Source organism: Thermobia domestica, chromosome 10, assembly GCF_964235325.1.
Source record: "Thermobia domestica chromosome 10, izTheDome1.hap1.1, whole genome shotgun sequence".
NCBI classification, from domain to species: domain Eukaryota; kingdom Metazoa; phylum Arthropoda; class Insecta; order Zygentoma; family Lepismatidae; genus Thermobia; species Thermobia domestica.
The window spans coordinates 164,832,422-164,857,838 of NC_137463.1; the positions used below are offsets into that span (position 1 = coordinate 164,832,422).

The window sequence follows — 25,417 nt, forward strand, 5'->3', positions numbered from 1 at the left end:
CTAAATCGTGGTGTGTGGAATTTTGTACCATGTTCCTTCAAAACATGCTCCAGTTCTTTAAGGGATGCTGGTGTAGTGTAATGAGACCAAACACGCCTTTCTAACTCAGACCACAATAGCTCAATGATGTTGAGATCTGGTGATTGTGGGATCCACGGGAGGTGTGCTAGCTCCTGGTCATGCTCCTCAAACCATGATTTCACCGTTTTTGCAGCGTGACAGAGTGCTAAATCATCTTGGTAGATGCCATCACCATCAGGGAACAATATTTGGGCCATGGGTAGAACCTGGTTTTCCAAAATGGCCTCATACGCCTTAGTATTCATCATTCCATGCAGGGCTATGATGGGACTCGCAGAAAACCACGATAACACTGCCCATACTGTAACAGAACCACCCCCAAGCAGAAAGTCTGTATCATAGGTCTGCCATGGTGTTCTCCATACGTAAACACGACCGGTTGTTGGAAACAAGGTGAAGGTCGTTTCATCGGACCACATTACGTGTTTCCACTGCTCATGAGTCCACGCCTTGTGGTCCTTGCACCACTGGATACGCCTCTTCGCATTTACTGCTGTAACCATGGGTTAGGCGATAGTGGCCCTGCCATGAATTTTCATTTTATGAAGTTCCGGTCGCACTGTTTTCGATGAAACCGGGTTCTGGAGACCGGAATTGAGTTCAGACTTAATTTTCATTGCAGTGGTCTTGTTTTTATCTGCTAAAATCCGTTTTAATAGCCTCCGGTCCCTATCTGACAGGATTGTCTTTCGACCACTGTTGTGCTTTCCAGACGTCGTTTGACCATGAATTGTGTATGCCCTCGTGACACTGGAAACAGTGCCTTTCGATAGCCCCAGAATGTTCGGCACTGTTGCCACTGAAGCTCCAATCAGACGGGCACCAACGATCATGCCTCTTTGGAAGTCTGTCAGGTCGCCCATTTTACCGCACCACTTTCACACCACGACACTCACAGGTAAACTGGTTATTGCTGACGGAAGAGGAAGGTCCACATGACACATTGAAAACAAAAAACGATCGGCAACCGCAACATGTGTTGTACAGTGGAGGGCCAAACTTACGTGTCCTGTATGAAGTGTTTTTAGATTTTTTTTTGTCTATCCCCTGTACCTATTAGATAAATATGGCTACCTCTTCAGTAGAAAGGCTTATGCTGATAGATTATTACGGAAACAGGACGCTGGTACATTTCTCCTCCCTCTCATTTGAAGTCACAACTTAAAATCTGCCACTTCTGGTTAAAATATTGGATCACTATTGTTCGGAAATCTACCGTAGTTACAGTGTAAAACAAAATTCTCTTGTTTATCCAATGAAGGTCCTAGACCACTTACAACAAAAATATTATACGAGTGTCAATTTGTGGTAAATTACTGTAGTGATCCCTAATCGATTTTGTTGTCTAAAAGACGAAACTGTTCAGAAGGTATTTTCTATAACAGTTCAAAAAGTGGATATTAAAGAAAAGGAACAATAAACTTTGATATATTCGAACTCTCAAGTTCTATTTACATGAATATAAGCTATAGAATTTCTTCAAATCTTAGATTGATAGATGATATATTCAATATAATGCTTTGTTTCCAGTTTTAAATCATTACGAAGCTAGAAATAAATTCACAATGGTTTTGTTTTCAAAATCTAAGAAAAGGTGTTATTGAAAAATGCAAATATGGAAAGTATTGAAAGTTAGTTCCCCAAAATTGCAAATCGTGTAAGCTCCACTTCCTCTCCCACAGTAATAATAAGATGTTTGATTTTTCATTCAAGAAATTAATTTATTCAAATAAGTTAAATTACAGATGCAAATAAATAAAAAGATGTTTTACATATAAAATTACTGTTGACTAAAATTAAGGAGGACATAATTTCTTTCCTTAATATCTTGGGCCATAAGGGTAGGCACCGTAATATGATGAATAACTTCCGTATCCTGGGTATCCGTAGTAATTGTACCTGTTGTAGTAGTAGGGATTGTATCCATATCCTCGGTAATAATCATAGCCAGGATATCCTTGATAACCTGTAGAATAAAGAGATGAGAGAGTTAACTGGAAAAATAACTTACAAAAAATCAAATGTGCTTTCTTCTGTATCCGTTAACGCTATTAATTTTGCTCAAGAAATAACATAAGTGTAAATACATTCTATTAACCACACTGGTGCTTTAAATTTACAGACAAGGATAGTGTAAGGTGACATATCGAAATTTTCCTAATTATATAATATGCAGTATATTCGCTAGAAATTCTCAGTTCAATGTAAACAGTCATCTGCAAACGGTGTTCGCAATCCGGTTCTGCGTTCTACCAATATTGCTCCATCTACAATGGTATCTTTTGAACAAAGCCATTTAAAACATTTATGCATTTCTCCTTAAAAGTGCACATAATAATCTTTGATGAAAATAATAAAAAAAGAGACTGATTACTTCTACACAATAATTACAGGAGGATCTCTGAATAGTTAAGGTTAGAATAACGCAACATTGCGTTGGAAACTGTATTGCAGGTAGCTGTGGATAAAATATACGAGAAAAGTAAATTAAAATAAACAAGTAAATAAAAAATATAGCAGGACTAGTCATTTTACCTTCTAATAAATACATAATGAGCTTTGTTTCCTTCAGTGGTGTTTTGATAAGATTTACCTGGAAAGGGGCAACTTTTAATACACAAGGATGAATAATATCATACTGCGAAAATAATGGTAACTTTCATTGAGCATGAATATGGACATGACGATGAGGGGGAAACTTTGTAGCTTCTAAGGGGAGTTTATCTCCGAGCCCCTCTCTGAAATCGTCACTAGTTTCCAATACCGTTTTTTGTTGGGGGAGGGGGGTACCATCATCTGATTTTTCCTTGAAAAATCAATGGCAAGGACACTATATAGACAGTTCAAGTTCATTTGAACTTATCTAATCTGGGTCAAATGTATCATGGTAATAGAACTTGACCTACTCTATACAAGTTTATAAAATATTATGATATGTAAGCTTTTGGTTCCTAAACTATACATAAATCAAATGAAGAACGATTTCTTACAACTATGCGTACATTTTACTAATTTAGCTAGCTGACTTGACAGGTTTTTGTCCAGTAACATACAACTAATATAAAAATAATAAAACAGTGAAGCACAATCATCACGCTTAAGAAATTTGCAGACGCGAGGTGATTTACTTATTTATTTCAGAGTTTTACGTCTTACGATTTACGAGCACTCTAAAGAAACGATGAGCAATGATAATAATTAAATGAATGGTGAAAGAATACGTAGCACCTATGATTTCAGCAGGGTTAGGAGCAACGAAGGATTGTCAGGTTAATAAAGTTTTAATCCCCTCAACCATTTCAACTTGATCGCGCAAGTTCTAATTCACTGGAATGTGGAACCTTTCCTCCTTCCCGTACAGAGACCGTCATAAATTGCTTTACTTAAAGTCAAATGGATTTCTTTTATGTGAAACACAGTCACCACCTTTCATGGAAAGCGTTAGTTAATCAAAAGTGGGACTGTCTACAACATCAGAGTTAAGACAACCTCGTATCAAAAAGATGTAAAAGTAATGTCTTGCCTGGGAAAGTTTATATTGTAAAGCTACACTAACACCTTAATATCTGGTGTAGTAAAAAGTAATCCATTATTTTGGCATGACATTGAAGGCTTGACTTACCATAGTTAGAATGATCCGATTTCGGTCACATTCTAACATTTTGTTCGATGACGTGTTGCCATTTGGAAGGTAATATCATGATGCCTCTCTCATATAAACCCTTGTCCCTAGTGGCAAAAAATTGAGACAGTCGATTTTCACAAGCCTCTCTTGAAGCGACTTTTTCACCAGCAAACGTGTTCGCCATGGAGAGGAACAGATGGTAATCACTCGGTACCAGGTCCGGACTATAAGGTGGATGCATAAGAACCTTCCAACCAAGCTCCCGGAGCTTCTGGCGAGTCACTATCGATGTGAGTGTCCTGGTGTTGTCCTGGTGGAACACAATGCCTCTCATATTGGCCAAAGCTGGCCGCTTCTGGTCGATTGCTGCCTTCAGACGGTCCAATTGTTGACAGTACAGTTCCGAGTTAAGGGTTTAGCCGTAGGGGAGCAGCTCATAGTACATAATTCCCTGCCAATCCCACTAAACACACAGCAAAACCTTCCTGTCCGTCAATCTTGGTTTGGGCACCGTTTGCGCCGGCTCACCGCGCTTCGACCACGACCGTTTTCGCGTGACGTTGTCGTAAGTGACCCACTTTTCATCGCCAGTCACCAACCGCTTCAGAAATGGGTCGATTTTGTTGCGATTCAGCAGCGATTCGCAAATGGAAATTCGGTCCATGAGGTTTTTTGCGTTAACTCGTGTGGCACTCATACATCAAGCTTCTTTTTGTATCCAGACTTATGCAAATGGAACCACACGGTTTTTTGTGCAATGTTTAGCTCTTGGGCAATCGACACAGTGCTTACATGACGGTCGGACGCGACAATGTCCATGATTTTATCGACATTTTCGACACTTGGCCTTCCAGTGCGTGGTGCATCTTTGACGTCAAAATTACTGGAACGGAATCGACGATACCAAAATTGCGCGTCATTGGCTGTTATAGTATCAGGACCATAAACACTATTCACATTTGCAGCCGCCTGGCTTGCATTTTCGCCTTTATCGAAGAAAAACTGTAAAATATAGCGTATTTTCTCTTTGCTAATGTCCATTTTGACTCGCGCTCACACAATACTGAGTCAACTCATCACAACTATCTGAACAGTGCTTGTAGTACGCAATCTCATCGTTTGAACGCCATCTCCTTGAACTTGATCGGACTTATACAACGCGAGATACAGATCACTGAAGCCATCTATTGGCAAAATAATGGATTACTTTTTACTACACCAGATATTACGCTAAAGGTTTAAAATAATTCATATGCCTACGTTCTTACTGATCATAATGATTCTTTGAGTACTGTGCTGGCTTGCACTTCGTCCTAACTTAACTATATCTCTTCAAGAACATTGTCTTTATACGCCACACAAAGGATATTTGCATTTTCTTGCAGTGACATTATACATTTCATATCAAATGTACAATGTCTCGTAACTCCCGTCTTTCATCATCTTGGTGTTGTATTACATAAGGTTATTGCACAAGTAAATCAAATATCATAATTGGAGAAAATTACTTAAAAAATTACTGACATAATGATTTCATTCAAGTTCAGGACTAAGGAAAATAATACTAGATATGACATTTGTGCAGATTAAATTATGTAATTTTTGAATCAATTTTATAATGCTTTTAATGATAATATGTAATATCCATTTGGTACATACCGAAATATTTGTGTACTAATTTAGGTCTTTTCATAAGCAGTTCCTGTAAGATTGCTAATAAATTTAAGGGTTTTTTGAACGATTTTCATGAATAAACATAGAAAAAGATACAAGAAATGTTATGCTTTGCATGAGACACTCAACGATATACTAATTATTGAAGATATTATATAAAAGTTGATTTTTTTTTAAAATTTTCACCTTGCTTTGTTTCAGTAGTTCTCAAAGTGGGGTTCGCGGACCTTAACTGTACGACGCTTCTGAATTTCATGGATTTCATCTTCAAGTGGCGGAAAGCTTCCACCGCTACCACCAATTCCAGATTTTTTTTTAAAAAGAAGTAAATGTTAGTCATCAAGCCTCCCTTCCAATTCTGGGATGAGAAACCCTTCCCAAAATATGTTCCTAGATTTGACACTGTGAGTAACTCTTGACTAAAATTGGTTTGCGCGTGCGCTGTGAGTACGAAGAGTTGTCTAAAAAGGCATTGCAACTTTTGATGCCTTTCCCTACTACTTACTGATGTGAGCAGACCTTTTCTGCTCTTAGTAGCATTAAAACCTTAAAACGGAATCGGACCTAAGATTGATGGTGACAAAAATTATACCAGATTTCAATGCAATTGTGGAAAAACAAAGAATTTCATCCTCACATTAGTGACCTCACATTTGAGAACGTTGTTTATCAAGTGAATTTCCTTTTTAGAAAAAAAAAATGATTTTTGGTCTTAAAAGTTATGATATTTTCAATTGAAATTTCGTTCACTAGGAAACAATCATGTATCTTTAGAATAAATTACTTATTGCATTATTTTTCTTGATCTTATTGTCAGTGATAATTCTAATTAGTACATTTTTAATACCATGTGACATTTCAGATAGCATTGCAAGGGGATCTGCAGATCACTTCCCGAATGAGCAGGGGTTCCGTGTTATCAGAAAGTTTGAGAACCACTGCTTTAGTTGGTATTTTGTCTCAAGTAACAATAATGCTTCCAAGAAAGAGCAAAAAATCCTTTAATTTTTTCAATGTTTTTATTAGGTTAGTTTTCCGTTTGTTTGTTTGTTAGAGTCAAATCTTGCAACTTAAATTTTGAGCATATCCATACTCACAAGAACTCTGAAATTTTATAAAGAAACAAACCAGATGACATTATTTTCACATATTTATTTCTCCAGTCAATCGTCTTACTGTAAAATTAATTAATAACGTTAATACAATTGTATTACGGTAGCCTATTTACTTAGGCAGCATCAGTTGATTAAGTATTGCTTCAATAGATAGTAGAGTAGTTCAATGTTTTCTCAAGATGTTAATGAGGTGCCGTTAACGAAAAAGTTTGAAATGTTTGTAAGAAGAACCTTTCACCAAAATTTTGACTGAAGTGTTGTAAGTGTTGTAAAATATTTTTAGAAAATAAAACATGTAAGCTCACACATTGAAATAATTTAGTATTTCTTGTTAAGGAAGTTAGCAGTAAATAATTCGTTGTAGAATGTTGAATAAAGATTAAAAAGTTAATTACAATCGTAATTAAAACTTAAAAACAAATCATTTATCCACTAAAAAGATTTGAGAAGGGGGGGGGGTAAAATGAATAAAAATCACTGTAAAGGACGTTGAACGTGATTTAATGTTTAGGTTGCATTTCTGTTATGAACCATCATAGATCTCTAATTATGGACATGTGGCAAGCAATCACATTAAGCATAAGAGCCATTGATAATAGCGAACCATTTCCCCAATATATATAAATCTGTAACCTTCAACGTAAGGAAGAGTGCCCAATGCTTCTAATTTTTAGAACGATTTCTTCGTTTTACAATATCAAAACCAATATTTTCTCCTTTTTAATGAATTTTATAAGAGAGTTGCTTTTATTATTTATTTATTTATTTTTATATTTACAATTATTCACACTACAAAGAAGGATGATATCTAAAGGAAGTTTTCATTTCAATGTTTGAATTGCTTCTCAGTAGAAACGTACAGCATTACACGAAACTCATGACATCATTGCATTGTCCAATTGATGTCAACAGACAATTTCACCTATGAAGCATTATGTATAGCTAGGTGGCTTTCAGTTGAATGATGTGTGGTCACCATATTATCTCCCAACGCTATAATTTTTTTCTTTCTAGATTAGAGTTTGCTACCTCTTATTATAACTATCTCTCCAACTGAATTAAGATACTGGGTCAACATTGGCAATTTGTATCCAAACTGGGAATCAAACCAGGATTGCATGCACTAAACATATGTTCGTTCACTATTAGGCTATATAAGACAACGATAGATTTTGATGTCTTTAACCTAAAGGATACATGAAAGGACTTGAGTATAATGTTGACCCCAGCATTGAACTCACTACAAAGAAAATATGGATAATAACCACTCGGCTACTCACGACAATTAGCTTCTATAAATGAAGCAAATCTGCTCAGATCACAGGATGCATTAATTTACAGCTAAATCTCTTATTTGTTAATTTTGTGTTAATTGCAACTGGTGGTTACATAAAAAATCTTACCCATTATGTTAATCTAAAGTATTAGAGTCCAACGAAAAACATGATGCTGTTATTCACTGATGTAGGGATGAATAAAACTTAATGAAAAATGGTTTATAAAATCGAAAATCAATGTTAATAAAATCCTTACCGTATGTGTTGTTGAAATCCTTACCATTATAATACCCATTGTAATAGGGATCATAAGGATATCCTCCATATGGTGATCTCTGACCATAGTAGTCTTGTGCTGCTGTTACCAGATCCTTATTATCTGTCTTTTCATCTGATTTACAATAGACAAGTGAAATGACCAAGAGTAAAATCTGAAAGGAGAAAGGGATATAACATAATAACCATATTCTTAAGATTTTATATGTGAATTAAGTTTCTGAGTGAATTATCTTTCTTACTCTCGTGAATATTATGTTTTCTCTAAGTATCTGGTATGAACTGTCTTTGGCTGTAATAGTAGCGTTGAACTTAAAAAGGAAGTGCACATATACTTGATAGTTTGTGAAAACTCGAGAAAATACACGAGGAGCGAGTGGAATAAAATTTACACCTCTGATCAATCAAATGAATATGTAGAAATATTTACAGTTATAGAACTGTACAACGCTTCCAACTACTACCTCTACAATTTGATAAATAAATATGGCGTGAATCCTCTACATGCTTCAATCGGAGTACCTATACTGAGTAACATTTAATCAAATATGCATTGTATATTATACTGAGGAACTTCTCATCAAGAGTCAGCAAGATATTGATAATGTTAGGGGGACTATGCTGGATAATGCTGAGAACTATGGGAAATAAAATGCCGATGAGACCATATCTCACAGAATTTCGATAAAGACATATCAGCCGATCGTGCACGCCAGTGAAACAGCGGTACCCATAGATCCTCGAAGAAGGTTAGTAAATTCCTAAATACCGAAAATGTTGTCCAGTGTTATTTTAAGGAAGAGCGTGACCTCGCCCACTAAAACTTCCCCGATGTCGTGGTTGCCCTTGACGCGTAACCGTCAAGATTGTGTGTTGTGTCCAATGGCGTTCCACACAATCACACCTACCTTTCGGCCGTTCTGGTATTCAGTGATAAAGTAGCTGGCAGGTTATGCTTACCATGAAAGCTTTTAATGTGTATGAGATTTTCACTGTAGAACGAGTTGAAGCAGGACTAGTTCGCAAACATGACGATTTGCCACTCAGCATGGCAGTGTCGTTATGTTCACCAAGTGGGAACAACTCTGTACAGTCTACAAGAGCCACACAGACAAGATGCCTGCTATCCCATGGTGTAGTCATAATGCGCGGTTCACTGCCTGACAGTCGATCAGTAGATTTTCATTTGTCAACTGTTTTTATACATGCTTTGACACATGTCCTATACATGCACAAATTTTGCGGTAGGAGAAATATTCCCTAATCCAAACTTGAGGTATTCGAACGTAATGGTTTCTTTGTATTGTGCCTTTTAACATCAACGAAGTATAGTGATACTTGCCCACACGTTTCTTACTTGCTTGTAAACACTCCACTACTTCAGTGCTGCGTAAACCGTCTTTTCACGGTGAAAATACGACACAAAATCGAAGCCGCTGTTGGTCGTAAGCATGCACCATGTCACTGAAATTATGGCTGTGTCCAAAAGATACAAGTGGCCATTCAAAGTACGCTTATTTCCAGAACTGATGTCACTTAGTGTGCGTAGAAAAGTCCAAGTTCACAAGTTCGCGACTGCATACTGCATAGTGTGCGAGGATGTACACTACGTTAGTACATTTGTGTGCTTAACATGGCGGTTTCTCGTAGTAGGAACAACGATATTGTCAAAATGACTTAATAAAATTTTAAAATGCATATTTTTAATTTTTGTTGAGTTGATATTTTTGTAAGTTGATCTTATAATAATTTACATGATAAATATACAAATAAGTGATTTTATAAGTGGAATATAAAAATGTTACACAAATAATAAACGTATTTATGTTCTCTGTATACGCAATGGAATTTAAAATAGTGTAGGGAAAACAAGCAACTATATTTTTTTAATAATGTATAATAGACATTTGTGCTTAAAATATTACATGTTTTTTGTAGCTTAATTGTGATAATTAGACTATCGATAATTCCGCTATTTGCATGTAAGTAACAAACATTAATGGCATACGGATTAAAATTTTTAACTTTAGCATAGAATAATGAATACTTAGAGTATTCATTTCTCTATGGCTACAGCTACAGTTGGAAATATTAATTCATAGCTATAGGTCTGATTTTCCAGTTTTGATTCTAAACCAAAAAATTCCTTTCAAAGCTACCGTATGTATTTTCTTGCACTTAGTCTATGCGAAAGTCAGTAATATGTCAATTATCGTACATTTTGCATTTTTGACAGCTGACCAAAAGTGAAATACTGGTCATAAATTTCTTTCTACACATTTATCAAAGATTTCACAAATTCCTCTTAATTCATACAATTTCATTACTGTACCCACTATGAAACAACTATGAGCAAGTAATTCTTTCCGTGTAACCGAACAATGAGAGCCATTACATAACATATATGCTGTATTTTTCATAAAACCGTCTTATAATTTTCATAAACTTTTTATTATAGTAGTAGTTTTTTATAGTTATACTTGGACGAGTGGATTTGTTTCGTAACTGAGTAATCATTTTCGCAGTGGGAAGCATGTAAGAGAGACAGCGGGTGTATATCAAGAGAGATGCAGGCGCCGAAAGCATAGTGAAGTGCATGTAAGTGTTGGAATATATACAACATACAGGACTCCATCTAACCATGCTTATAAGATAGTAATTTTACATTTTTGTTATTTTTTGCCATATTATTTTAATTAGGGTTATCCACGTTGATTATATGTGATTCTTATACAATTAGTATAAGCGCAGGCTAAACAAGCATTCAATAGGAAAAGAAAACTACTAACATAAAAAAATTGTCGCTGGACGTTCGTAAACGATTTATGAAGACACTAGTATGGAGTGGGGCGCTTTACGGATCTGAGACGAGGACATTGAGAAAAGCTAAAATATCCAAGCTGGAAGCATTTCAAATGTGGTGTTGGCGCATAATGCTACGTATATCGAATGCTGGGACCGAAAGGAAAAGGAATGAAGATGTACTAAAGGAAGCTAATGAAGGACGACAGATCATGATGATAATAGGAAAAAGAAGCAGCAGCATGCTTGGCCATTTTATCCGGCACTCCGATTGGATCACCGTGCTGATAGAGGGAAAGGCAGAAGGAAAATCAGGAAAAGGGGGACCAAGGATAGAATATCTAAATGCAGTTACGAAGAGGAGACCTTATCAAAGTATAAAGTAGCTCTCCTAAGCGAGAGAAAAGTTTTAAAATGTTCATGTTGCCCATCAATCTATGGTTGAGGTGAACAAGAAGAGATACATTAGTATTTCATACTAACATAATAGCTTTTCCTGCAAGTTTTGGTCCTCATGTTGTTCAACTACATCACTTCATTCCTTGTCATCCCTGTAATTATTAACTTTAGGTGCACATTAAGAATATGGAGATATTATTTCGAAGATTTACGAGTAAAATCTATAAATTCACAAAGAAAGAGTAACATCTAAGGGACTTAATTATTAGCGCTGTATGATAGAAATAGTCCAATCAGTATACCTGTAACTGAAGCAATATAGTAGAACTACCACAATTACAGTATAATTGTTGTGTAACCTACCGTACAGAAGAAAATTATACACGATATGAACTCTCTCCCAAAGAAGTTTTGCGGCACGTTATTGTAAATAGCGCTCCCCTCAGTACCTTCGGTGTCCTAACGCACTTGCAAGCTGCCTACTTCCGTTTGCAATGAAATTCCTAAGATACTTCCCAACACTGTCATCAATGCACTAACCACCAGTGCTGCTCATGTTCCGGCAGATTAATAAATATTTCCTTGCGCAAACATGCCAAACATTTCCTTCCAGTTAATAAAATAGAACATTACCAACGGTTTAGTGGATTTTATGCTATTACGAGTTTATTGTGCACATAATGCAATATGTATATAGTTATTGCCTTGAAAATCCGTTCTTGTTAATCTGCGGATGAGAGATCCGAAATTGAAACTGATGGCATACATGAAAGAAACTCTTAAGTCATTTTATGGTTGCTTCATATTGTCAATCTCTACGATATATTTACCTTTACTATAACTGGAAAGTCATTCATCTGAAAAGAAAGCATTAGTTAATTTTTTCTAATACACGAAATTCTCCCTTCTTTCGTTATAAATGTTCCATGTTTCACTACGATGAGGCACTGGAACGAAGCGTGGATCAAAAGTTAATTTCACGAAGTGTACACTATAGGGGTACACTCCATTTGTAGACTTTGAGTGTGCATGGTCGAAGTGTGTACTTCACACTTTTGGACATGCCTATAATTGTTCATTCATAATACCCTGTTGTATAAATTATGTGAGTTTGGACCCATTCCCGTCATTTTTGCACAGTATTTCAGAAGCAATTTTTACAAACAGACTTGCTGGAGAATTTCAAGTGGCTATAATGTATCTAACGCACATAATTCTTAAATGGTGAGCCCGGTATGCCCTAAATACCTGTAGATCTGATGAAACTTTTAGTTTATGTTACTACCCGTCTGTTTATGTAATTATAGCTATTTTGTGTCTTCAAGGACGTAAATAAAACTCCAGTGTTTGTCTGGTAAAGGTTTGAACTATCTACATTGTAAAATATCAACTGCTAATTTATAACATAAAGGTGCTCGCAGCGTTTCCATTTTATTCTTTAAAATTTTCGTGACGTAAGTTGCATTATAAATAAGAAGAAGGAATATCAACATGCACAAAAAGTAATTTTATTATGCTGTTAGAAAGTTCACATAGTAAAGCATCAATTATATTCCTGTAGCTAGCTTAAAAATAAAAAAGATTAAGGCTGCTGAGAAACTAGTTATTATATATTAACAAATCATTTAAATAATGTTATAGCATAGTGTTCGACTTTGAATGGCTAAGAGAAACCTAAGAACTTCTAATTAGAGAGATCCCTGAAGTTGATTAGACGCTACATATACTAGTTATATCATTAAAGATCGTATCAATAATTTAAGGGGAGAGATGGTCGTGTTGACTTATACGGTAAACGAATTTATCCACATTGATGAACGTTCATAGAGAACAAATACTTTTAGACATTAAGGAGAAAAGGTTCTTAAGACGGTTGGATGCCATCAAAACGACTCATTTGGTAAAACCGAAAATGCTGTGTCACATCGATCGAAATCAATTGTATTTTGTCTCGTTATTAATCTTGGAATCACTTAACATAGAAGAATCGGAATACTTAGTCATAACTATACTGAAGTTGATCTTTATATATTGACCAATATTGAGAAACAAATAGTGGTAGTATTTTCTATTACATGACTTTTGATCTAGGAATATAGATCTAAACCGGTATTGATATTTTATCATTTTTCAAACTAGAGAAAATAATTAAATCTGAAACCCTTAATGGATATTCTAAGTTAAATGTCATAATACTGATTTACCTCTTTCATATTAACTGGAAGTCAAAAAGCAAATTTAAAATTTGAGTAACACTTTACAAGCACTATATTTCATTTCATATAGCCTGATAGGAGATCAAAAGAAAATTTCTCTTTATTAATACTTATTATTATTATTATTATTATTATTATTATTATTATTATTATTATTATTATTATTAGTAGTAGTAGTAGTAGTAGTAGTAGTATCAAGTATTCTGCCTTTCGGCAGGTCCTGGGGCTAAAGAGTTATTTTTTTCAATTTTAGATTAAGGCCTGGAAATGTTTCTTTCACGTTTTCGATCCTCAGCTTCCTCTTTTAACTCCCAATATTTTCTTCTGTTTCTCAAATCTTCGATCAGTTGTGTTCTTCTTCTTCCTATTCCTTGCTTTCCTTCTATCTTTCCTTCTATGGCGGTATGAAGAAGACAATTTCTTCGCAAGATGTGTCCAACCCAATTGGCCTTCCTACGAAGGATTACTTCCTCTTGTCTCCTATCCGTTTTAAAATATCTTCGTTTGTCGCTCTCTCTGTTCATTTTATCTTCTCCATCTTCCTCCAACACCACATTTCGAAGCTCTCTAAATATTTCTTCTCTAACTTTCGTAATGTCCAAATCTCTGAACCATATTGTCCAATGCTCCAGATACAGCACTTGACCAACTTCTTTCTAAGTCCATTGAGCCTGTTAGTTAAGAGTTATCTTTTCTTGTTGGATGTTTCTTTCGCCAGGCAATTCTTGACCTGATCTCTTTGGTACAGTAAGCGTCTCTTGTCAAAATACTTCCCAGATAGTTGAAATTCTCGACCTCTTCAAGTTCTCTTTTTTTTACTCTGACCCGTAAGGTTGCATTTCCTCGGGATATTCTCATGACTTTCGACTTTTCGATATTGATTTTCATTCCATATAGTTCTCCGGTGTCAACTATTTTGTCAATCATCTCCTGTAGTCCTTCTTCGGTTCTGGCTATAATAACCGTATCATCTGCATACCTGATCTTGTTAATGAATAATTGTGGCGACATACTACACCCTTGTCTGACTTCTCTTCCGATCTCCACACTACTGGTGTCTCCTTCATTCAAGCGCAACTTCTCTCAGCCTATGTACAAGTTTCGAATGAGTTGTCGGTCTCTCAAGCTGGCTCCGATTTCTTTAAGTACATTCACAAGTTTCATCCAATTGACCCGGTCGAAAGTTTTTGCCAGTCGATGAAGCACAAACATAGCTCTTCCTTCACATCAAGAACTCTTTCTGATATAATTCTCATCAACCCAATAGCACCTCTGATTGCTTTTCCTTTCCGGAATTCAAACTGATCTTCTAACATCTCTTCTATCTTACTTTTCAGCCGCCTGTTCAGTATGAGTCCAATAATCTTTCCAATGTGGGAAATAAGGCTAATGGTTCTGTACTCTCTGCACTTCTTTGCTTGCTTTTTCTTAGGCAATGCAGTCATTGTAACATCAAGAAAATCCTTTGGCCATTCTCCACTCAAGTAGTGAAGTCACCATGGCATGGTGCGTTGTCAGGTTGCGGATCGAGAAGGCCCCTAGATATAGAGGTTAGCTGCGAATATATTCAATAAGCGACGACGACAAGGAGTGATCCTCCAGCTTGGGGATTTGGGTGAGGCTAACAACCTCATCCTGTAAAAAAAAAAAAAAAAAAAAAAAAAAAAAAAAAAATTGTTCAGAAACATTTACAGAAGCTTCGGACCAGGACTGATAAATTGGCACGACCTCAGCAAAAGAAAATGGACATGAGATTTGGAACATGGAATATTAGAAGTCTTTAAAGGGCAGGCGCGTTAAAATCCGTAACGAGTGAGTTAGAGAAATACAGGATGGATCTAGTAGGAGTTCGGGAAATTAGGTGGGAAGAAAATGAAACTGTAGGTTCCGGAAGTTTTACGTTCTTTTACAGGGAAGGAAATACAAATCACCAATTAGGAACAGGGTTTTTCGTTCACAAACAAATAATATCGACAATCAAGCCGGTGATATTATTGTTTTAAATGTACACTCATGTCCAAAATGATTGTCACGTATCTATAACTGTCTTGATAATAATTTTGCAGGGTACGTACTTTTAATACTGATACTATGTATATAATAGAGAAATATATATTTGTGGTAAATTTCATAGAAAAAGAATAGTAAATACGAAAACTAGAATGAGTAAAACCAAATTTTGCTAAATGGACAAGAAAGGTTTTATTTTTGTTATATTGTTCTTATGTACTGCTGTTTTGACATGAAATTTGCCACATACATGTCTTTGTTGATTATACACATACTAACATTATAAGAAATACCGGGCGAATTCGTTATCAAATTATATTCCTACAACAACATATTTATAGATATACGACAATAATTTTGGAGATGAGTGTACATGCCCCAACAGAAGATAAGGATGATGATATAAAAGAAAGTTTATACGAAGAAGTGGAACCGATATTTGACCAACTCCCGCGATACCAATGAAAATTCTATTAGGGGATTTCAATGCGAAGGTAGGACGAGAGGATATTTTCAAACCGATTATAGGGAACAAAAGTCTACATAAGGAAAGTAATGACAACGGCGTTAGATTCGTGAACTTTGCAATATCCATAAACCTTATCGTGAAGAGTACAAAATTCCCACATAGCGACGTTCATAAGTACACTTAGACCAGAGCCCTGCAGGGGCCGGGCGCGCCCGGTTCGGCCCGGTGCCCGGCCAGGCCCGGCCCGACCCGTTTCAAGTAATATCAAACTGGACCGGGCCCTAACCGGGCCGAAACCGGGCCGATCCGGGCTGCCGGCCCGAATACTCTGCAAAACGGTTTGGAAACTAATGTTGTCAGCCTATTTGTTTTTTTTAATGTTCTCCACTACCTCTACCTTTGCCGTGTTCGTACGGTCTTACTGTCAGCCTATGTTAATCGTAATGTGTTTGGGAAACTGACTCTTTATTCAAGACTGTGATGTACTGGTAATACTATTACTATTACTACTACTACTACTACTACTACTACTACTACTACTACTACTACTACTTCTACTATTACTACTACGACCACTGCTAATACTACTAAAACTGCTACGACTTCGCGTCAGAGTTGACATGTCTGGTGGTACCGAATTTACCTTCTAAGTACAGAATAAAATGGAGAAATGCTAGTTATTGTGGCCGGTCTGCGTAGAATGTCAACCGATGCTTGGTCTACGAGGGACAACAGTGGCTCAGTAGAAAAAGACACTCACATCTGGTGCTAGAGGTCGTCGGATCAATCCCTGCTCATGCTATGTGAGCTTTGTGGTGGACCAACACCGTGTGCGTGGGAGTTTCTAGGGTGGTCCCGCTTCCTCCCGCTGTTTTTTTTCACCAATTCATCCCATCATCATCCATACAGCCTGAGCCGTAGTTACGTAAAGAACGTATGATAAAGTCAAGTACTTGACATAGTAAGTAGAATTTGGTACGCTACCATTAGACCACGGAGGCCAAAACCATGAACTGGCGTGCTCATAAGATCAGCGCAATTTGTAGTAATGTACAATTAGCAGGGCAAATATCGAATGGTGCTACATGTTCATGTATTGTTTATAGTATGATGCTACAAATATAACAAAATATGATCAAATAAATCACCAAGTCCCCAGGGTCGATTAGGTGTTCCTGGAAGAGTGGCTCAGTGGTTGAGCGTTCACCTCTGGTGTATGGGATCCCTGGTTCGATCCAAGCTCTCGCCAAGTGAACTTTGTGGTGGACAAACACCGTGTGGGGGTTCGCGGCGTTCTCCTTTTTCCTCCCACTTTATTCATTCCACTATTTCATTTATTTCTCATCATCACCGTCTCCTTTAGTCTAGTCGGCATAACTATGAGACGCAAAGCTCAAAGATTTCATTTTCATTGTTTTATTTTCGTATTACTAGTAATAACATTAGTGGTATTCGCTGTCGTATTAGTACAGTAATGAAAACAATGAAATCTTTCAGTTTTACGTCCCATGGTTATGCCGGTTAGGCTAAAGGAGGCGGTGATGATGAGAAATGAATGAAATGGTGGAATGAAAAAGTAGAAGAAAACGGGAGAATCCGAAGAAACCGGATATCGCGATATCGCGAAAAACACAGGAACGAGCACGTACATTTCGCGAAGCGTATATGCCAGAAGTACGTGATGCTCTGCAACGCGGTGAATTATCATTCCAAACGGACTTGTGGACCGATAATTATCGCAAACACTCATATATCGAACTGACAGTACAATATTTAAAAGGGTGGAACTTAAAAAGTCATGTGTTATTCACTAGTACATTTCCAACAACACGAAAGACGGCAGAGAATATTAAAAAAGAATTAGTCAAATAACTATCTAAGATTGGAATCTCACATTAAGATTGGAGAAACTCTCTGTTCATTGCTGACCAAGGAAGTAATATTGTGAAGGCTTTAGAAGATAATAAACGCTACAACTGTGCAAATCATCTACTAAACACAGTTTTGCGTAACGCTTTTCAATACAACTTCCTCCGAGATGAGCTGCCACCAGTAAAAAACCTTTTCGATTGCATTAGTAAGTTAGTTACATATCTCAAAAGGTCTGGGTTGGTAACTCGGCTTCCACACACTGTTAACCAAGACACTGAGGTAAGATGGAACACTAAACTCATCATGTTAAGATCTGTGGAATCGCAGGTCGTCGACATCCGGCGACTACTAGAAGAGCACAAAGATCAGCGTTTAGGTTGCCTAGATGAATCCTTAATGAAAGAAATTACTACATTTTTAGAAGATTTCTATGATGCCACCAAAGCATTGGGGCTGAGAAAACAGTAACAATGAATTTGATACTGCCTTGGTTTGACAGACTAAAAAAAAATTGCAGAGTTAACAGTGAAGTGTATTTGAAAGATATATCACAGATTAAGGTTCGAGTGGAAAAGTTTCTCAATGAAAAGGTCGACATTAGTATGGATCAAGTAGAGTATACCTTCTTGAGCCCCAATTACCGTCATCTGCGAGCAATGTCTGTAGATGAGAGATTATCTGTCTACACAGAAGCCTTATTTCGTCAGAGTCATCTACTGCAGTTGGCTTCTTTGATTCCCGTGCTATGGATAATAACTCAAGCAGACAAGATATGGAGTCACCTACCAAGAAGAATAAACTAATGAATTGGGAAGATAGACATTCAGTCTCTGGTTAATTTGATGATGAAGTAGACACCTACTTCAACATGTCATCATGTGTAAGAGAACTAGATATACTGCAATGGTGGAAGCAACAAGAGCAAACATTACCAAAATTGTGTAAATTGGCGCGTCAGTATCTCGTCATCCCTGCTTCTAGTGCGTCTACTGAAAGAGCTTTTAGTACTACAGGCTATATAGTTCAGGAACGGAGAAATGCTCTAAAGCCTGAGACTGTTGACTCTGTTTCCGTGCTATTCGATGCGTACAAGGACATACAGTAAAGCGATGTTCATTTTACACTATGGGTTTCTTAGGAAACCTTATATTTTCATTTTCTTAATATCAACTATCCCTTCTATTATATGTGATGTTAAGAGGCATTTTTGATAGCTGATATCTATACATTTTTCATTCAGGGGACTTTTGAGGTATTTTTCGTTCAACAATGATATGTGTGGATTTTGTTTTGATTTACTGCCTCGCATTCCGTCATATAGCTCTGTTATTTTCTTGTTACGAACCGTTCTAGGAACACTTCATCGACCCTGGGATCTGGGTGATTTGTTTGATCATTGTTTTTTGCTATTATTATTGTAGCATCGAATTATAAAGAATACAGGAACATGTAACATGATTTGGAATCTGCCTTGCTAATTGAACATTACAACAAATTGCGCTAATCTTATGAACACGCCAGTTCATGGTTTCGGCCTCCGTGGTCTAATGGTAGCGGACCAAATTCTAATTAGTAGGTCAAGGACTTGACTTTCCCATATGTTCTTTAGGCAATTACGGCTCAAGACGTATGGATGATGATGGATGAATTGGTGGAATGAAGACAGTGGACGAAAACGGGCTAATCCGAAAACTCCCACGCTCACGGTATTTGTCCACCACAAAGCTCACATAACACGAAGAGGGATCGATCCGACGACCTCTAGCACCAGATGTGAGTGCTTTACCTACTGAGCCACCGTTGCCCCTAGTCAAGCATCTGTTCGCATTCTACGCAGACTGACCATAATAACTAGTATTTCTTTGATTTTTTCTGTACTTAGATTGTAAAGTATGTACCACCAGACATGTCAACTCTGACGTGAAGTCGTAGCAGTTGTAGTAGCAGAAGTAGTAATAGTAATCGTAGTAATAGTATGAATAATAATAATAATAATAATAATAATAATAATAATAATAATAATAATAATAATAATAATAATAATAATAATAATAATAATAATAATAATAGCAGTAGCAGTAGTAGTAATAATAAGAGTAGTAGAAGTACAGTACTTTACAGTCTTGAATAAAGAGTTATTTTCCCAAACACGTTACGATTAACACAGGCTGCCAACATTAGTTTCCGATCCGTCTTTCATAGTGTTCGGGCCGAGTCGGGCCGGCCCGGCACGTCCCGAAATGTGCCCGGCCCGGTTCAGCCCGGCTCGGCCCGGAATGTGCCCGGCCCGGTTAGAGCTCGGCTCGAGATTTGGGCTGGGCCGGGTCGAGCCGGGCACAGAATTCAGATCCATCCGGGCCGTCTTCGGGCTTGGGTTTGCAGGGCTCTGACTTCACCAGACGAAGAAACACATAATCAAAATGATCACGTTTTAGTAGATAGAAGAGGACAATCTAGCTTAATTGATGTTCGGACATGTAGAGGGTCTGATTGTGACGCTGATCACTACCTGGTAGCAGCGATAATAAGAGAGAGATTTTCGTTGAATAAAGGAAATATCCAATGTCTGAAAACGGAGAGATTCAACTTAAAGAAATTAGAAGAGACCCAAGTAATAGAGGAATACCAAGTTCAAGTTTCGAATAGATTCTCGGTTTAAGAAGATTCGGAGTGCATTAGTGTTGAGGACACTTGGATTGAAATTAGAGATAACATTAAAGTTATAGCAAAAGAAAAATTGGGACACGCGGAAATACATAGGAACAAACCATGGTTCGTCCAGGAATGCACGAAACCAGCAGAGAAGGGAAAACAGGCAAAATTACGTTGGCTACAAAGTCCGAATAAAATAACTACACAAAATTTCGTAGACATCAGGTGAGAAGCTGCCAAAATGTTTAGAACAAAGAAACGCGATATTTGAAAGCTAAAATTAAGGAACTTGAAGATAATAGTAAAAATAAAAACATTCGAGACATGGATTAGGGGATCAACGAATTTAAGAAAGGTTATCAACCTTGTGCTTATAAGTTATATTAAAGAAAGCTGACGCAACAGTTCTCACTCCGAGAAATGATAGCATCATAAATAAATGGAAAGATTTATTTGACGATTTGCTCAACACGCAGCCAAAAACCGATGTGCGTGGAGAAAGACAAATACACACCAGAGAACCGTATGTTCCAGAACCTAACCGAATAGAAGTAGAAACTGCTATAAAGAAATTAAAGAAACATAAATCTCCGGATGTTGACGAATTTCCGGCTGAGTTAATTTTAGCTGGAGGCGAAAAATTGTGGAACAAGATATACAAACTCGTTCTCCTTATCTGGAACAAGGAAGAATGGCCAGAAGAGTGGAAAGAATCAATCATTGTTCCAATTCACAAGAAAGGCGACAAAATTGACTGTAATAATTATCGAGGCATTTCTCTTCTCTGAACATCCTAGAAAATCTTTTCAAACATTCTATTAACAAGATTGACCCTATACGCAGATGAAGTTATTGGAGGTTATTAGTGCGGATTTAGACGAAATCGAGCAACTATCAACCAAATATTTACCATTCGCTAAGTACTCGAAAAAAAAAATGGAGTGTATCCCGGTACATCAACTATTTATTGATTTTAGAAAGGCTTACGATTCGGTTAGGAGAGAAACAATGTACGACATTCTTACAGAATTTGTAATACCGAAAAAGCTAATTAGATTAATTAAGGCACGTTTAAATGAATCCCAAGGTAAAGCCCGGGTAGGAATTTTTTTGTCCACGAACTTTCACGCCGAGAATGGCCTGAAACAAGGAGATGCGTTATCGCCGTTACTATTCAACTTTGTCCTGGAATATGCTACTATAAGGAAAATCAAAGATAGCAACCAAAGCCTAGAGCTAAATGGTATTCAGCATGTTATGGCGTATGCCAATGATATAAATTTAATAGAGGATGATATGAGAACAATAGTAAGAAATGCAGAGCTCTTATTAAACTTTTGCAGTGACATGGGTTTGGAAGTAAATGCAGAGAAAACTAAATACATTGAAATTCGTCGAGATCCTAAGACTGCAAATGATGAGTGCGTTAAAATACCAAATAATACTTTTGATAAAGTGGATACTTTCAAATATCTAAGAACAATATTAATAGGCGAAAACCATATTCACGAAGAAATTAAATGTCTACTAAAAGCAGGAAATTCATGTTCTTATTCAGTTCAAAATCTCTTGTCGTTACGAATTCTGTCGAAGAATTTGAAGCTTAAAATATATAAAACGATAATCATACCTGTTGTTCTGTATGGTTGTAAAACATGGTCGCTTATTTTGAGTGAAGAACGTAGTCTGAAAATTGATTGAGATTAGAGAACAAGATCTTGAGACGAATCTTGAGCCAAGAGGAATGGCGGAAATTTTATAACGAGGAACTACATAATTTATACGGTTTACCAAACATTGTTAGTGTCATCAAGTCTAGGAGGCTCAGGTGGGCAGATCATGTAGCCAGAATGGAAGAAAGTATTAACGCTTTCAAAGTTTTAATTGGAAGACCAATCAGAAAACGATCATTAGGAAGACCTAGGGGCAGATGGGAGGACAATATTAAGATGAATTTCGCAGAAATAGAAATACAAAGTAGAAACTGGATCCAGTTGGTTAGGAATAGAAGTCAGTGGAGAGCTTTTGGGAACTAGGAATTGAACCTCCGGGTCCCATAGGCCATAGTTAATTATTTATGATGAGTTTACCAAAACGTTAAGGGAGGGGGGGGAAGAGTCTCTGTGGAAGATGGATCATCATAGAAAACATGAACAAAATGATAGACCATCGTGAATGTACAGCGTCATTTCCTTTATAGATAACCGAAAATTTATCGTAGGGCTATTTCTTCTATTTAGGTAGTATTTCTTCTATTTTTGAGGTAGTTGATAAGGAAATATAGGGAAATGTAATCTATCTACCATGAGCGTTTAAAATTAAGTATATAAACTTGCGCACAATAATTTGTTAGCAACTACCTTTAACAAGAAATCGAAAATAAAACTAAAAATGACAACTTACTACCAATCGACGAATCATCTTGAACAAGAATGTCTATAATTTATGTAAAACAGACACCGGCTAAAAGAGTTAACAATTTCAGAAGAGAATGAGATTATAGGTGAGCGTACACTTTTATATGGTGTCTCAACACCCACCTGGAGGACATTTCTCTCAGAACAAGAGCACTTATGGCTGATCTCCATTGTCATTTGCCCCAAATAATCACGCACATCAAATTTATGGCCACGAAAGATTCCTGTATGCAGAGTTGCCAACAAAGGAAATAATGTGCTTTGTTTGGGCGCTTTTAGTGAAATGACAATATAACTTCCATGTAAAAATTACGATAATTGGAATGTATTGAAAGTACTGCAGCAGCATTCTTGCATTGAGATTAATAGTTTTATTTCCGTACAATTTTTGCAAGATGAAAGGGAAGGGGAGTGTCTTACGTTACCTTGTGAAGTAATATTTTACTCCAGGATACATTACACTATGTAATAATTTGCACTTATCATAATTTATAAACTGTATTCAATGGAACCTAGTTGAGCAGCCTTGATATGCATGGTTCAAGGTTCCATTAGCAATGAAGTATTAAATCTTCAGTATGGAGTCGTCGTTACGGGTAAATCAGACGCAATTTGGGAAGCGGAGGGTTCAAAATTTAAGCGAAAAATTTAGTGTCTCAAGATCCTCTCAATTTAGAAAGAAGAAACTTAGCATATTAATTCTTCATTTGAAATAACAGACCTGTGTTCTAGCGCGTTCCGTTTTAAGGGGGATAAAGGAACCCATCTTTCTTGTATATATTTGAAAACGATGAAACTATATCTACCCGCGAACTTCTCCTAGATCTCGCGACAGATTTTGCTGATTTTTTATGCATGACTGGACCATAGCTTAACATAGGCTTTTCATGATGTTGCTTTGATTAAAATACGTTTCCTAAAAGAGAACAGGATAGGGTCAAAATTTATACAAAAAATTGAGTGTCTCACAATCCTTTCAACTTACGAACATGAAACTTGGTATATAAATTCTTCATTAAAATAATAGGACCCATCACCTTGCGTTTCTAAAAATCCCCCTTTCTAGACGACTAGAAACTTTTTTTTATGTAATCAAAATTAATGTAACAATGTTTGTCCCTCATCTTCTTCTAGACCGTTGAACCGATTTTGATTTTTGATACCCGACTGGATCATGGCCTAATTTTTGATTTTATCGTATAATTTATTTTTTAAAAAAGGAAAACTTATGGGAGTGTGGGGTTTTCGAAATTCATGCGAAATGTTAAGTATCTCACAATCCCCTCAACTTAGGAAGAGAAATTTGGTACACAAATTCGCCATTTAAAATAGTAGAAACCGTGACATACTTACATACATACATAGCGATGTTTGTTAATGAACTCATCCTAGACCACTATATAAATTTTGATGATTTCTACTACTTGACTGGACTACGAGCTTAACTTGTGTTTCTATGATGTTACTTTGGTTAAAGCGTGCATTCTAAAAGAGATCCAGAGGGTTAAAAATTTATGCGAAAATTTTAGTATCTCAATAACTTCTGAACTTAGGAAGATGGAACTTGGTACGTACATAAGTTCTTCATTTAATATATTATAAGTCATGAACATGTGTTTGTGAAACTTTTCCATTTTAAGGTTAGGGCGAGGTGGTACTTTTATATATAATATATTATTTATACAGTATATCTCATTGATTTAGAAGTAAATGCAGAGAAAACTAAATACATGGAAGTGCATCGGGGTCGTAAAACGGCCAGCGTTAAAATATCAAATTATACCTTTGATAAAGTGGATACTTTCAAATATCTGGGATCAATATTAATAGACGAAAATCATATTCAAGAAGAAATTAAATGTCAACTAAAAGCAGGGAATTCGTGTTATTATTTAGTTCAAAATCTCTTGTCGTCGCGAGTTCTGTTGAGAAATTTGAACCTTAAAATATATAAAACGATAATCATGCCTGTTGTTCTATATGGTTGTGAAACATATCTGAGGGAAGTACATAGACTGAAAGTATTTGAGAATAAGATTTTGTGACGAATATTCGGAGCCAAGAGGAACGGGAATGAGGAATGGCGGAAACTTCATAACGAGGATCTACATAATTTATACGGTTTACCAAACATTGTTAGTATCATCAACTCTAGGAGGCTCAGGTGAGCAGATCATGTAGCAAGAATAAAAGAAAGTAGGAACGTTTTCAAAATCTTAACTCGAAAGTCAATCGGAAAACGACCGTTAGAAAGGCGTAGATGCAGATGGCAGGACAATATTAAGATGGATTTCGTAACAATAAGAATACAAAGTAGAAACTGGATCCAGTTGGCTAAGGATAGAAGTCAGTAGAAAGCTTTTGTGAACGCGGCATTGAACCTCCGGGTTCCTTAGGCCATAGAGTTAGTTAGTTGTATATATATATATATATATATATATATATATATATATATATATATATATATATATATATATATATATATATATATATATATATATATATATATATATATTATATTATATTATAGTA

At 36.4% G+C, this 25,417-nt stretch overlaps 1 protein-coding gene across 1 annotated transcript; it reads right to left on the reverse strand.

The window, feature by feature from the left end:
* Positions 1-1,804: 1,804 nt before the first annotated feature.
* On the reverse strand, positions 1,805-22,940 carry LOC145662103 (uncharacterized). Its single transcript, XM_081727437.1, has 3 exons — positions 22,872-22,940; positions 8,053-8,203; positions 1,805-2,047 (listed from the first exon to the last, which is right to left on the reverse strand). Exons 1-3 carry the CDS (start codon positions 22,887-22,889, stop codon positions 1,902-1,904), a joined length of 315 nt encoding a protein of 104 aa, XP_081583563.1. The 5' UTR covers positions 22,890-22,940; the 3' UTR covers positions 1,805-1,901.
* Between the last annotated feature and the right edge of the window lie 2,477 nt (positions 22,941-25,417).

Coding starts and splice junctions, on each gene's coding strand:
- LOC145662103 (XM_081727437.1), bottom strand. Junction 2,048..8,052: donor TTACAATGGGTATTATAATG/GTAAGGATTTCA, acceptor TTTATTCTACAG/GTTATCAAGGATATCCTGGC.